Source organism: Trichoderma gamsii (genome assembly GCF_001481775.2).
Source record: "Trichoderma gamsii strain T6085 chromosome Unknown Scaffold_48.2, whole genome shotgun sequence".
In the NCBI taxonomy this organism is placed as follows: domain Eukaryota; kingdom Fungi; phylum Ascomycota; class Sordariomycetes; order Hypocreales; family Hypocreaceae; genus Trichoderma; species Trichoderma gamsii.
In genome coordinates this window covers 2622-18025 of record NW_020171385.1, presented here as the reverse complement: position 1 = coordinate 18025, position 15404 = coordinate 2622, and the positions used below count along the sequence as shown (strand labels likewise).

The following is a 15404-nucleotide window of genomic DNA, read 5'->3' as shown; positions in this document are numbered from 1 at the left end:
CTCTGTAGTCTGGTAAGTCTGGAATTAGGTAGTCGCGCAGGTAGAAGCGGACAAGATCAACGAAAGGCTAGGGCGAAGATGCGAATGCAGATGCAGATGCAGATGTTCTCCCGCAGTGACAGACAAGCTGGTACGGAGCTTCGGCGCTAGGTCCAGACCCAGCATTTTTAAGGTGGGTTGAGATGGCCTCGGGTGCCCCTGGCCGGACTAATTTACCTTGAGGAATGCATCCCAAGATGCGCTTCGGTTTAGATGGCCCTGTTTTAGAAGAGCATTTTGCTAGTGATATCCAATTGATCTCAGACATATCATAGATTTGCTGCTAAAGCTACACATATTACAGCATAAGTGAGGGTTTTCCCATTGCAGTCCCTATTCAGGGTCCATCTCGATTGCTTCATTGTGCTCAGAGATGTGCTGCCGCCATTAGCGCTTGATTAGCTGCAATACAGCGCCAGGGATCCCACATCTTAGGGGGCCGTGCCGTGCTATCTGTACCTGCTAGAAGGTACCCCGCGCTCTGCCTCCGGTCCCTAAATTCGACCATGGCCTCATCTCGTCCACGTCCTCGTCCAACCAGCTCGCCCGATCCGAAATCTCCAGGTCGCCGCCATGTCTGGAGATTCAAGCCTGGTGGGCTGCTTGGTTGAACGGCTCTCTAGCAGGGTGAGCACTAGACGTCCATTCCAGCCCGTGGAAACTCTAACGTCGCGAATGCCGGCTAATCTAGATTTATACGCTCTTGCGCTACGCATAGCTACCGCACGTCACCGGAACGAGCAGCCCAAATCCCCTGGAGGATGAAGTGCTGCATATCACGAGGTCAACCCTCGTGGACCTCAGCAAGGCGTTCATCGACACGATCCTCGAGTCCCTGGTGGCATTGCTCGAAGATCTCGCGCGTCCCTACCACGTCGTCTCGGAACACCCAAGCCTAGTCTTGTCTTCGGAGCTCTTCGTTTTAAGCCTTGCAGCAGACTGCTGCTCTGCCCATTGGGCCGTACAGCCCAATTCTCGCAACAGCGGCACAGCTTTGCCGTCTTTTACTCTGGGAGAGAGGCTTGTTTTTCGAATCTTCGACGCGCTCAAGGATCTGCTGGAACCGATATCCGAAAATTATATGCTCTCGGCGCAAGCTCTCCTGGACCAGAGCCCCGAGCCCGGTGCCAGTGTGGCTTTCTCGGCCAGTGGAACGCCACAAGATACTCTTTACGATGCCGCCGACACCAAAAACTCCCTTACTTCGTACTTGAAGGAGGTCGAAGCTCATGTCAAAGTGCTCGTGGGATATGTCACAGCGTCCAGCTGGTCCCATTCATTTAGCTACCTCAAGAGTGTTATATACAGTGTCCGCGTTGCTGCGGCGGCAGATACAGGCCCAGAATCCGGGGGCAATCAAGAGTCAGAGAGAGGTTCGCTCATCATTGTGCAGCTTGTTTCCTCTTTCTGGGTTGATAGTGGCAGGCTTGGCTCCATCATTCAGGAGTTTTGTTCGAGCTATCTTCACTTTCGAAAGTCATATCAGAATGCTGTCGCTGCTGCCATACCATTATTAATATCCCGATGGATTGATCGGTATCCGCAAGAATTCACACACCTCCACCGCCTCCATAGGCGGCTTGATGGAGGCGCAGACACTCTTTTTGACATGACACAAACCGTGACTGACGCGAGACGCAAAACGCTTCTCTTTCCTCTTCAGACGACTCTCCTTTTCCTTATGCCCGATGTTTTCGAGGTTGCTAGTAACATGAGAGAGGTTAGGGGCGGCAACATCATGAAGAAAGTGTCCTTTCTCGATGGGTTGCGTAAAGCCATGAAGAATGGAAATGAGCAAGCAGGATACTGTGTCATCTCTTTGCTCCGTGCTGCTCGCCATTTTAATGCAGAGAGCGACTCTGCCCTTGTCAGTTATGCAATGGATGTGCAGGATGAGGTGCGGGATGCAGTCTTTCGGCATTCTGCTACAGGCTCGCTCTCAGCCCAGTTTGACCACAATATGATCACTGCTGCTTTCATTACTTTGGCACATCTAAACTTGGACGTGTGCATTGACACTGTCCTCGATACGTGTATCTCACCTTCATCGCCATACAGGTTCAAAGTTGCAGTCATACAAGCATGTTGTCATCTTGCGAACTTACCAGAGTCTTCCAAGTACAATGAACTATTCAACGATGCACTACCCTTCATCCAGTCACAGCTAAAGGTTTGCCACCTCTTGTTATCTCCCACGGTGACGGTACTGACTGCTACTAGGCTTGTGTTGCTGCTCAGTGGGACTCGGCAGCTATTCTCAGTAATGAGGTCATAAACATAGCACGCAGCATCCTCAAGTTTCTAGGCGCTCTGCCTACACCATTGCTGAATGAACTGACTCGCCAATCCCCGACAATTGATACTCTGGGACCATTTATATTCACTGTAATATCCTCCAACAAGACCATTTGCGAGACAGCAACCGAGGTTGCCGAGCGACTCTTCGCAGAACACCCAGATGCTATCAAGGCATTTAATGAGCACAGTCATGGCGAAATAGTTGAACTGCGGGAAACGTTCTGGACTCGAAGGTAAAATCAAGCGCACATCTTGCTCGATATAAGCTAATACTCCTTTTAGCTCCAAGGTCATATTGGAATTATGTGAACGAATGGTTCACCCTCGGCTTCCTGAACTGACGACACTGCATGATTACCTGAAAGCTCGTCTTACCATATTAAAGAATATACCGGTAAGACTTCTTACCTCATTGCTCCGTAATCCCTTGAGTTAATAACCATCTCCATAGGAATTGACTCGACTTCCTGACGAACTCCCTGATATGGTAGCCGCATCGTCAAAATTGGAGACTGTTCTCTTAGTATCTCTTTGCTCCGCAGATATTGACGTTTGTCAGCTTGTGACGTCCTGCATTGGCCTGTTTCTCGCAGAATGTACTTGCATCGGTGAATTCGCTGAGTCTGTCAAATCATCAGCTTCCGTTCTTCGTAACGGCGACATTTTCCGTGAGATTGCTTCTCCAGCTTTCCGTTTTACAGGATTGGTTGCTTTCCAAAAGCGTATTCGAAACCTCCTGCGTCGCATACAGTTTCCGACATTGGGCATACTAAACGCTTGGGAAATGGCATTCGATCGCTGGATTTTTCTAGTCCAGAAAGTCTCTACACTCCATCCGAATTCTGTTGACGATCGACTATTGTCAGAGTGGCGAAACTTTTCAGGATTTCTTGCGTCTCTTGGAGGGGCTTGTACTGCGTCCCAGGCGAATGCTACAGAGGACCCTTCACTCCAAAATCTGGCATGGATCGATCGATCCCCAGCTGAGCAGTCTGAAGAGTCCTCCCTTAAACGCTATCTCAAGCTAGCAATTCAGCTCCTAGCGTGTGCAAACGTCAGGGTTCGTGAAGCTATGCGAGAGATATTATCCAGCGAAGTATCTCCTATACTCTACCCTGCTTTATTCAAAGCTCTTGAGTCAGAACTGGAAGTGCTATTTGCTGGCGTCCTCGCTCCGGCAGATACAGCTCAGGAAACCGACATCATATTTGCAGAGCAGGCTGCTTCTTTACTAAAGACTTTGGTCGACAGATTAGAAATTCCTGCCGATTTAGCTGCTGCTTCGTCTGTTCACTTGGGCCTAATAACGCTGAATTTCGCAAAGTTCATTGATGGAATTGCAGACACTGCAAATACCCTGCGTGTCGAGATAAGGGTTTGCCAGTTGTGCGAAACTGTGACAAAGAGGAAAGAGCATTTGAACCTTCGTGATGACGTGCATATTCGAAATCAGGTGCTTGAGTACATCATAGGCTGGATTGACCGACCGCGATCACCGCAGGTTGATCAGACTGGGTTGACTGGGAGACAAGATGATCTGAGCAGAGTTCAAAAGGACCTTGACAAAGCTTGTCTAAGAGCTCTTGCAAATCTCACTTTTCGCCTCCCTCTACAGCCCGCTGACAGCCAATCGGACGTTGGGATGAGCGAGATGAAGTCTCAGATGTTCCATACCTACTTCAACCGATTTCTGTCACTCTTGAATCATGAATCGGCCGAAGTAAGCAGATCGGATCTTGCCGCAACGCTTCCTGGCCGAGACGAAGCCGTCTCTAACTCAGACTTGGCCATTACTATTCTTTCTAACCTGCTGAGTGCGAATATTGATGTCGGTTTGAAGCATTCCATCAATATCGGATACCATGATAATGTTGAGATTCGAACCGCATTCGTCAAAGTTCTATTCAATATCCTCGTCCAGGGAACCGAATTCAGCAATTTGACAGACTCGGCTGTGAGCAAAAAATACGAGGAAGTTCTAGAGGTTTGTCTTCTCAGGTCCGATTTAGGTCTATTATGCCGCTAATTTCCTCTGGATGAAGTTGATTACAAAAGATTTATCATTTTCTACGTCAATGAGCGCCATCTGCCCAAGTACAGAAGTCGATGAACTCACAATCTCCCTTTTAACTGTATTCGAGCAGAGAGGCCTCATTTTCGATCTTTTTGAGGCATTAATTAGAGCTGAAATAGAGCAAACCGGTGAGTAACATTGGTCTTCGCACTCATCGATAATTTGGCCAAGCGTGGACTAACTTTTCTCTCAGAAAACGAGGCAGAAATTCTGCGGCGGAACTGTGTAGCGACCAAAATGTTGTCTGTCTATGCTAGATGGAAAGGCTTTGCTTATTTACAGGGAACCCTTCACAAAGTTCTTGAACGACTCATGCTCACATCACAAGATTTAGATCTGGAGCTTGATCCCACCAGGGTTGGCACTCAAGAAGAATTGGAGAAGAATGCCCTTCAGCTTCAAATTGTTGCCAAAGTTTTCATGGACGATATTTGTGCTTCTGCTTCCAATATACCCCCATCGTTCAGAAAAATATGCAGCATAGTGAGTCTAGCCAAAGCTTGTTCATCATTGGTTGATAGCTCTCACACAGTCAATAGATTTCCGATGCAGTTTTGCACCGTTTCCCTAACGCCAAATACACTGCCGTTGGCGCTTTCATCTTCCTCCGGTTCTTCTGTCCTGCAATTGTTGCTCCGGAGGTAGAAGGACTTGTATCTACGCCGCCGTCCAAGGAAATGCGCCGAGGACTGCTTCTTATCGCAAAGATAATCCAAAATTTGGCCAACAACGTTCTATTCGGGACAAAGGAGCCATATATGTTTCCACTTAATCTCTTCTTAGTCCAAAACATTCATGTTGTGATAGGATTTCTGCGTGAAATATCGGTAAGCAATTTGCAAACTGCTTTCTCATGTACGTAAATAAGCTGACAGCAGAAAAGATTGCGCCAAGCCAAATGGAGATCACTGTCAACAAAAAGGCCATTGATTTCGGATCTTGTGTAGCTCTACATCGATTCCTCTATGACCATTGGGACCATCTTCGGCAAATTCTTGTCTCCAGAGATAGCAGAGAATTTGTAAGATCACCTGGAGAGCATGCCCATGGTCGATCACCAGCTATAGAGCCACTTCGCAATCTGATTTCGAATCTTGGCCCACCGCCTTTGGCCATATCATGGAACCGCCCTCAGATTTCGACGAATAGCCCGCCCTTATATTCACGATTCCAGAATTTCATGCTTCGCAACGCTTTTCGAGGTACGGAGTCTTATCTGACATCTCGTGCCGTGTACGATGGCGGCGAGAGTAAAGTAAGTCAAAACTAAGTGCTCTTCATTTTCACGATATTCCCCCTTTACAAATATTCGGGCATGTGTTGATATATTTCTAGGATGGTCTCTCAATTATTTGCATCATTTTGCGACATATTGAAGCAGACAATATTGATTACGACACCATGCTTTATTGCTTCCTAAAGGTTGGTTTCCTACTCTCTCTATAGCACTCGGTAGTTGCTTGGCCTACCGATATAATACGACGACGGCGTTATATTGGGTCATAAAACGATCGTTTACGATCGTAATGACCAAGCCTTTTCGGGAAGATAAATATTAACTGGCCGATAGATTGCGAGCAGGCTCTGGCATGAACCTTTCGGTATCTTCATAGACGCCACCTCTTACAATGGAAGGAACGATCCCCAGGACGACTTTTTCAAAATGCTAGATCTTCTTACTCCCTCAGAACTCGCACTTAATCTGACAAGGATTTATGTTTACAACATGAACAGTGCTTTCAGGTAAGCCACAAGCCCTTCTTCAGCTTTCGTATGCTGCTGACGGCATTTGTATAGGAGATGTTTCCGACACCTTTTGCGAGTGTCCACAAGGACGGACAGCAGTGCTTTCCATCCAAGAAACGTAGAGTATCATCTGATAGGCAGCCTTCAGGATCTTCAGGCCCATTTCCATCTCAGCCAACTCCATCTGCCAAAGGAAACGATCAGCGTTGTAACAGATACACGCTACATGTTTCAACCCATCACAAGACTTTCCAAGTCAAAGGGGAAGGTGGAGGTCGTCATTAAGGTGGGAAGTCAATTTGTGCAGGTAGCAACAACCAAGAAACAGGAGGTCTTGTCTGGCTTCCGCCTCAGTACTACTGTCAATGACATATTCCGGCTTGGCGACGTAGAAGAAGCAACAACATCACTGCAGTCAGAAGACGACTCTTCCTTCGGACTTCGAGCAGATGGAGGGAAAATTGTGATGTACTTCACCAGTCCAAAGAAAGCGGACGTGCTTCAGACCATTCGCAGCGCCAAGAACAAGCATGGAAAAGAGAATCGCACCTATAAGCCGTTTGAGAGACTAATGCGTCCTCAAGACGTGCCCGGTACGCTACTCAACCTAGCCTTTACTAACTTGTTGAGCTCTGATCGCTCCCTAAGACTGGCATCTTATAATCTGCTTGGAGCATTGTGCAGAGCCTTTAAATTTAGTGCAGATGCCAGATTGTCTTGTGCAAAGGGTGAGTTCTCAGCAGACAGTCTTGTGCGATTCGTTTGCAGAGGCGATTCTCTGATGCTAATCCTGTGAAACAGATATCTCTGTGCCGATTGACCCCACGAAATTCGTAGCTGAAATAAGCAGCATTTTAGCAGCTGAACAGCCGCAGCTCACATCTGACTTCTTGACCGAGTTCTTTGTCGGATGGGAGAGCTTTCCCGATGAACAAAAGCCGCTCAGCTTGGCATATATGTCACCATGGCTTGCCGGTCTTCGAACAAATGTTTTGACTACTGAACAAGACAGTGAAAAAGGAAGGGAAAAAGTCGCTACACTACTGAGAAAGCTCATCGACCTCATTGTTCTGGATCAACACCTTTCTTATGCTCTACAACACTTTGTGCTGCCATCCATTACCGACGACGAGCTACTGCTGGACATATTTCTTGACGAACTCATAAAAACCGCTCTAAGCTATGGAGCTCATGAAGACTCATTAGATATCATCTCACCTGTCATTGTTGGGATCGGTACTGCCTCTATCCGAGGAAGGATATTCTCTCGGCTTCGCAAAACCCTGAACCGTTCGTCTTTGAGGCCAACGAGGTATCTACACGACAGCCCGGTATGGGCAGAAATCTGCGTCCTTTTGCAATTTTGCGTTGCACTATCGTTTGATAGCGGTGTTCAGTCACGGCTGTTCTTACCTGAGATTTTCCACATTGTAACCATGCTGGCAAATACAGGCGATAATAACGTTCGCTCACTTGTATATAAGCTATTGGTCAACTCTATCCATTCAGTGTGTACGGCTTTCAACCTAGACGAGGCCAAACTTACAAAACTGAAGGCGGACCTTGACCTTCTCTGCGAGCCTCGGGGAGAAGCATTTTCTTTGACATCTGCGACCATGCGAGACGGTGCTTCTGTCTCAACGGCACACGATTCGAATGCGACTTTAGCAGCGACGGAAAGTCTAACAGTCGTCTTATTCGATATATGCTCGACTGCAGCGCCTTCGGTTGATTTAGCCAATAGCTGGAGGTCACGATGGATGAGCCTTGTTGCAAGCACAGCTTTCCAGATCAATCCAGCCGTGCAGCCCAGGGCCTTTGCAGTAATGGGATACTTGGCCCGAGAAGAGGTGGATGACGACTTACTCTACCAGGTTCTCGTTGCTCTACGTAACAGCATTGGCCAGTTTGGTGAAGATGGGAATAGCGAAATGCTGGTTTCTATCGTTACCTCGCTGTCTAAAATGATGATAAAACTACCCTCTTCATCTCGCTACGGCCTTCAGCTGTTCTGGTTGGCCATTTCTCTTGTTAGACTTGTACCCATTGGCCTCTTCAACTGCACAGCTCAATTCCTTGAAGCTGTTTTGACCAATATTGGTGCTATGAACGGTGCTACAGGTGAAAAAATAGTGTCGCTTTTACTACAAAGCCGCGCTCAGCTTGAGGAGGCAGCGCTACCGCTTGACGATGCATATGGAATCCACTTCGATTTCGAAAACTTTCATTTTGCAGTTTGTGCTTGCCTTGTCCGCGGACTCACTGATACATCAACGCGCCCGGCGGCAATGCGCGTCCTTTCTTCCTTTTTCGAAATTGTCAATTCCACGCCAACGCCCCGATCGTCCAAGGACGATCCTACAACAGATTCACTGCCTTATCTTGCCCTTATTTCGGCAAGGGGCGTGCTACATGAAGACTATAGAGACGGCCTCTGGATAGCTGGGATCAACGCTGAAGGTGTCGGTGATACGACTGCCTTTAACAGCCGCCTAAAGATGGAGAGTGTGAGGGATACAGATTTGCTGCTCATATCTGCTATTGAATTAGTTGACTTCCAGTATCTTGAGGAGCGAGTTCAAGTCCGGAGTTTGCAATGGCTTAACGATATAGCTTTGCAGCGACCTTTGGTGTTTGAGCAATTGTAAGTGCCCACTCGATGGTGTATTGGAGTTAGGTTGTGTACTTTGACTGACTTTATGTAGATGTGGTGCACTACCCCCATTGATTGAGGATGTACTATTGCATAGCCAGGATAGTAGTGCTCTCAAGGCTGCGAATACTTTACTGCGGACAATATCATCGAACATTAGTTTCCAGGACAAGATGGCCTCCACGGATATGCTTATAGATAAACTGCACAATATGGGTTTTGCAGGACTATCACGATTCTCTTCCCAGGATCTTAGGGAAGATATTCGACAAGCATGTTTCAATTTGACTGAGAGGTTAATTGAGGTAAGATAAATCTGCTTTATAACTGATTTTCGATAGTATACTAATATCTATAGTTAATTATCATATAAATAAATATTCTATGAATTATTCATTTAATTTTATCTATACTAGTGAAACTTATATATTTGATTACCAAAACTTTGTAAATAGTTTATTATCAATAGGTGGAAGATGAAGAAAAAAGACACGTCCTGACCTAGTTCCAATAGCAATATGCATTCTTAATGAAGTTGCTCTTCTTGGTCGATATTCAGGTGGCAGCCAAAGGAGTTTTTGAGTACCCTTCATAAGCCATGCCCCATTAGAGTCAAACTGATTATCTTTTAGAAACATCTTGTTAAGCTCTTCCCCTGATAAGTCAATATCGTAGCAGACTTCCAGGTTAACAAAACTCAAATCCGATATCCAGTGTGATTAACAGCATTCTTGTTTGAAGATGCATATATACCTGCTGCTATGTCCCGCAGGCTAGCTTCCTTATATTAGAAGGAATGCTCTGTAACAGCGAGCCATTGCTTATTTAGTGAAAACTTCGTGGCGTAAATGTCGTAAAATCGTTCCAGATCTGATTGCTTGTTCGTAGATAGGTTCAAAACACTAATTGTGTCCAAATGGTGAAATGCAATCAATGAATTGGCTGAAGTAAAAGCCGCTGCTCTATAGGAATGATCAAACCTGCGCAAACATAAAATGTTCTAGGTAGTATCTCATAAAGTATTACTACATGTACGTCCGTGGTGCCTGGGGCACACCACTAGTTGCGTACCATCTGCTGATAAGGCAACTGAGCTAATTTCACAATTCTGTCTTCATTGTATTCTATTTTAGATTAAACTGCCTGTTTCAATACCCAGGAGATTTAATTGGTTTGCGTCTCCTGTTGGGCTTTTTCCGAGACAGCATTAACGCGAGTACCATTCCTTCTAGAAGATATGTCTATAGGCAGTCGCCAGTTAAAGGATCCCAAATTTGCATACCATTATCAATGGAGGCTCCGGACATAACCTTTCGTCCTTCGGACATGAAAGATACGTAATGAACATTATTTACATGGGCCTTGGGCTCTTCTGTAGATGCCGCTACTATGTCCCACATTTGTAATATTCCGATAATTGACCCCGAAATAAGCTGTTCTCCGGGCGAGAACTCTATTGTATGAATCCATTCACGTCCGCATAATACATGCAAGCAGACGTTGTTCCTCTAGTCAGAAACCACGGTTTGTGAACTTAGGAGGCACATGCTGCGAGTATGTTGATATTAGGTGAAAAAGCAAATCCGTTCGCTTTATAAAGTAGCTTAGCTTTCATATATTAACTAGATCTAATCTCATAGATAATAATTTAGTTGATGCGCTATAATCCTATAGTAAGATACTAGCTATCTTTTAAAAATACAATTTTATTAATTAACTATATATATATATATATAAGTTCTATTAAGGAATTAGGATTTTTAGGATTTATTTTTTATATTATTATTTTATTAAAATTTATTTTTAATATAGTAATATAAGTTAAAAAACTTATAAAAGCTAATATATAAAAAAATTAATTTAATTCTTAGTTTAATAATTAAGTAAATAAATAATTATTATAATTTAATTTTTGGAAGAATATAATATAGAATATATTATTTATTAAAAGTATTAAATATAAGTAAAGTTACTTAAGAAAATATAAACTTATAATTTCTTATATTAATTACTTATATATAAGTTATAATAATTATAATTATACTTATAAAAATAATAAAAATAAGCTTTATATATATAATAAAGTAAGGATTTTTAATATTTTATAATAATATTTATAAAGTTTATAAAGTATTTATTTTTTAATTAAATATTATATACTTTATACTTTATAAATTAAATATATATAAGTAAATAATTAAATAATAACTAATTTATAATTTATTAATTAAGTAAAAGTATAAAAAGCTTAATTTTATTTAAATATATTAAATAAATAAAAACTTAAATTATTTTTATATATATAAGCTTTATACTTTTACTTAAAAAAAATATAAATAATAAATAATAATATTAACTATAGTAATATAATTATATAGCTAATAAAGTTATAAATAATTAATTTAATTATTATTTAAAAGTATTATATTAATAATTAATTATTTAAGTTTTTATTTAATAAATATATTAAATATTTTTATATAATAAGTTATTTTAAGTAATTTATTTTATAATATATTTATATAGTTAATAAGCTTAATACTTTAGTATTATAAGCTTACTTTACTAGTGCTTTTTTTAAAAGTAAGTTACTTTTTTTAAAAAATAATTAATTATTTCTTTTAAGGTTTTTTTATAATATATATTTTTTAAGATTTTATTTTATTAATTTATAATATAATATTTTTTTTATTAATTTTAATATTAAAACTTAAAGTATATAAGTTTTTTTTTTCTTATATTATATTATAAGTAATTTTAATTTTTTTATTATATTTAAAAGTATTATTAAGTTTTTTTAATTAAATTTTAAAAAGTTTATTAAAAATTATAAGGCTTATACTTTAATAATTAATATTATTAAGTTTTTAATTATACTTTATTTTTTATAATATTTATAGCTTATTATATAAAATAATACTTAAGTATTAAAAATATTTTAAATATACTTATAAAAGTAAAATATATAATAAAAATAGTATTTCTTTAATAATTAATAATTTTTTTTTATAATAAGTAAAGTTTTAACTTTTTATAGCTTAATATTTAATATTTTAAAAAAAGAAATTAAATATTAAAAAGTAATAAATTAAATAAGAATTACTTTAATAATAGTAAAAGTTAATAAAATATTAATAATAAATAATATTATTATTTTAGTTAATAAATAAGGGTTTTATATAACTATTATATTTTTATAAGTAATATTTATAAATAAATATATAAGGTAATTTATTAATAAGTTAGGAATATACCTTTAAATATACTTATATATATAGAAATATAATATTAAAAACCCTGCTTATTATACCGCTATTTAAACTATATAATAAGAATAGGTTATAGAACTATTTAATTTAGTCTATTAGCCTTTATTTCTATTAAAATAAGGTTATAGCAGCAGCTAGGGGTTATTTTATATAGCGAACCTATGTTATTTTTTCTTATTTAATAAGGAGTATTTTGCTCCCTTATATTTTATTTTACTAGGCCGGAGCCTAGTATAACTAATAGTCCGGAATTCCCTTTACAGCAGGAGGTAGGCTGTAAAGCCTTGTTAAAGTAAATAAATACTTTATAAAAGTATTTAATTTTAATTATATTAAGTTAAAGGTAATAATAAAGGTTTAATTTAATAGTAATATTAATAAAAATTATTAAAGTATAGTATTTATTAATTTAAGTTTATTAATTTTATTAAATAAAGAAACTGTTTTATTAACTTTTAAAAATTAAAGTATTTTATTAATTTTTATAAGTTTTTTAAGTTAAAGTATTTTTTTTATTTAATAAAGTATTTAATTTTATTTATATTAAAGTTTTAATATATAATAAGTATATTTTTAATTTTATATATATATTCTTTTAATAATAATTTTATACAAAATAAGTTTTTTAATATTTTTACTAACTTATACTTTTTTAAGTTATAATATATAAAATATTAAAATTTAAAGTTTTATTATATTTAATAAAGTTAATTTATAAGCTATTTTTTTAATTTATTTAAGAATTTTATAAAGTTTTATTTCTTTAATATTAAGTTTATTATTTAGCTTATTTATTTTAATATTTAATAATTTATAGCTTTATAAATATTATAATATATAAATTATATTTTTTTAAAAAAAATTAATTTTATAATTTTATTTTAATTTATATATTTTTTTATTTTATTTTAAATTAACTTAAATTAGTTATATATTTTTTAATATAAGTTAATTATTATTTTAATTATAAGTTAAGCTTTTTTAAAAATTAAGTTTATTTTAAAGTAATTTAAATACTTTTAATATAAATTTATAATTAATATAAAAATTTTTTTTAATAAATTTTAAAAGTATATTATTATAATATAATTAAGCTATTAATAATATTTTTATTTAATTATTTTATATAATATTAATATAATAATATAAGTAAGCTTTTATAATTTAATTAATATATTTTATTTATTTATTTATTTAAGAATAATATATAATATACAATTTATAATTTATTTTTAATTTAATTATAAGTTTTTATAATTTAAAAGTAAATATTTATTTTTTATTTAATAATTTTTTTTTTAATAATTAATATTTTATAATAATTATTTTTATATATATATAAGTAAGTTTTTTTATTATATATAATTTATTATATAATATAAAGTAAGCTTATTTTAATAAATAAAAATTAATATAAATATATTATTATATTTAATTTTAATAAAAGATTTAATAAATAAAGGTAAATTAATAATATAATTAAAAGAAATTAATTTTTATAATTATTTTAATATTAATAAAGGTTATAATTTCTTATAAAGCTTATATTTTTTATTTTTTATTTATTAATATATATTATATATATTATATATTTACTTTAAGTTCTTTAATATTATAATATATAAAAATTTAATTATATATTTTCCTTATACTTTTATATTTATATAATAAATATTTATAAATATATTTAAAAAAAAAATTTATAATTTTTTAAGTATTTATAGTTTATTATTTTATTTGAGGTATTTTATATTTAAAGTATTACTTTTTAAATAATCTTTATTAAAATAATTTTTTATATATTTTTTAATTTTATTAAATATTAAATTATTTTTTAGTACTTTAAATATTATATTAATATAAATTTATTTAATATTTCTTTTATTATTATATTATAATATTTATATTATAAATTTTAATTTTTTTTATTTATAATTAATATTTTTACTTAAAGTATTAACTTATTTATTTTTAATATTTTTATAGTAAATAAGCTTATAGTAAAATTAAAATAAAAATTTAAAGTATTTAATTTATTTATTAAAAAGTTTTTAAGTAATAAGCTATAAAGGATTATTAAAAGCTTTTTTTTTTTAAATTATAAATAAATATTATTATCTCTTTTATTAATTTTAAAAATTAGTTATAAAATTTTTTTAATTTAGTCCCTTAGCTTTATATTTTAAAATAATTATAATAAAAAAATAAAAAATACAATATAAATAAACTTTAGTATTTATTATACTTTATTTTTTTTAAAATACTTTTTTATACTTTCCTTAATTAATAATTTACTTAATAAAACTATTTAATTTAATTACTTAGCTTATATTTTTACTTAAAAAACTATTATAATATTAAAATAAAATAAAATAATTAAGTATATTAAAATACTATTACTTACTTTATTAAAGTTATTCCTTATAACTTTTAATTACCCTTTTATTAAAACTTTAATTTTAAATTTTAAATTTTACTAATACTATTATTTAATTATATTAATATTATTATATTTCCTTATAAATAACCCTTTTAGCTTTACTTTTAGCTTATTTAAAAGTATTTTTTAACTTAATTATATTATTAATTAACTCTTAAATACTTTTATTTATTAATTTAAAAGAAATAACAGTTATATAGTTATTAAATATTATAATATAATAAATAAGTTTACTTAATTTTTTAATAGTTTTTAATTTTTTAATAAAAAAAGTAATTACTTATTTATTAGCTTTTTTATTATTATAAAGTTAATATTATATATAGTATTTTACTTTTAATTCTTAAACTTTATTTTTATAATTTAATATTTAAAATAAAGTTAATTTAACTTTAAAGCTAAAGCTATAGTTTAAATAAGTATTTATTATAAGGTTTTTTAAAATTTAAATATAAGTTTTTAATAGTAATTAAAAAATTAAAAAAAGGAAATAGCTATAATAAAGCTTTTAATTTTATTTATTGAAATTAAATAATTTATTTAGCTATTTTAATACTTTTATATTAATAATATAACTAAAGTTAATTAATAAAAGCTTAAGTATTTTTTTTTTAATTTTAATATTTATATTGATATTAAATTTTTATTAATTTTATAATTACTTATTTATTCCTTTATATTAATTAATTACATAAAGAAAATAAATCTTTAACTTTAGCTTTAGCCTTTTTTTTAATAGCTATTAATAAAGCTTATAATATTTATAAAATTAAAAGTAATTAATTACTTAATTTTAATAATTTTAATAATTTAAATACTTAATAATAATATAATATAATTAAAATATATTAATTTAAGTATTTAATATAAAATTATTCTTTTAAA

At 34.3% G+C, this 15404-nt stretch overlaps 1 protein-coding gene across 1 annotated transcript; it reads left to right on the top strand.

Annotated features, from left to right (window-relative positions):
• Nucleotides 1-612: 612 nt before the first annotated feature.
• On the top strand, nucleotides 613-9183 carry TGAM01_v209546 (GTPase-activator protein for Ras-like GTPase; the record flags this gene model as incomplete). The annotated part of the gene is made up of 14 exons (XM_024550580.1): nucleotides 613-666; nucleotides 758-2209; nucleotides 2260-2570; nucleotides 2620-2731; nucleotides 2789-4321; nucleotides 4380-4539; nucleotides 4605-4894; nucleotides 4951-5238; nucleotides 5295-5666; nucleotides 5982-6154; nucleotides 6209-6885; nucleotides 6959-8801; nucleotides 8863-9115; nucleotides 9169-9183. 14 exons carry the CDS (start codon nucleotides 613-615, stop codon nucleotides 9181-9183), a joined length of 7533 nt encoding a protein of 2510 aa, XP_024404659.1.
• Nucleotides 9184-15404: the final 6221 nt, after the last annotated feature.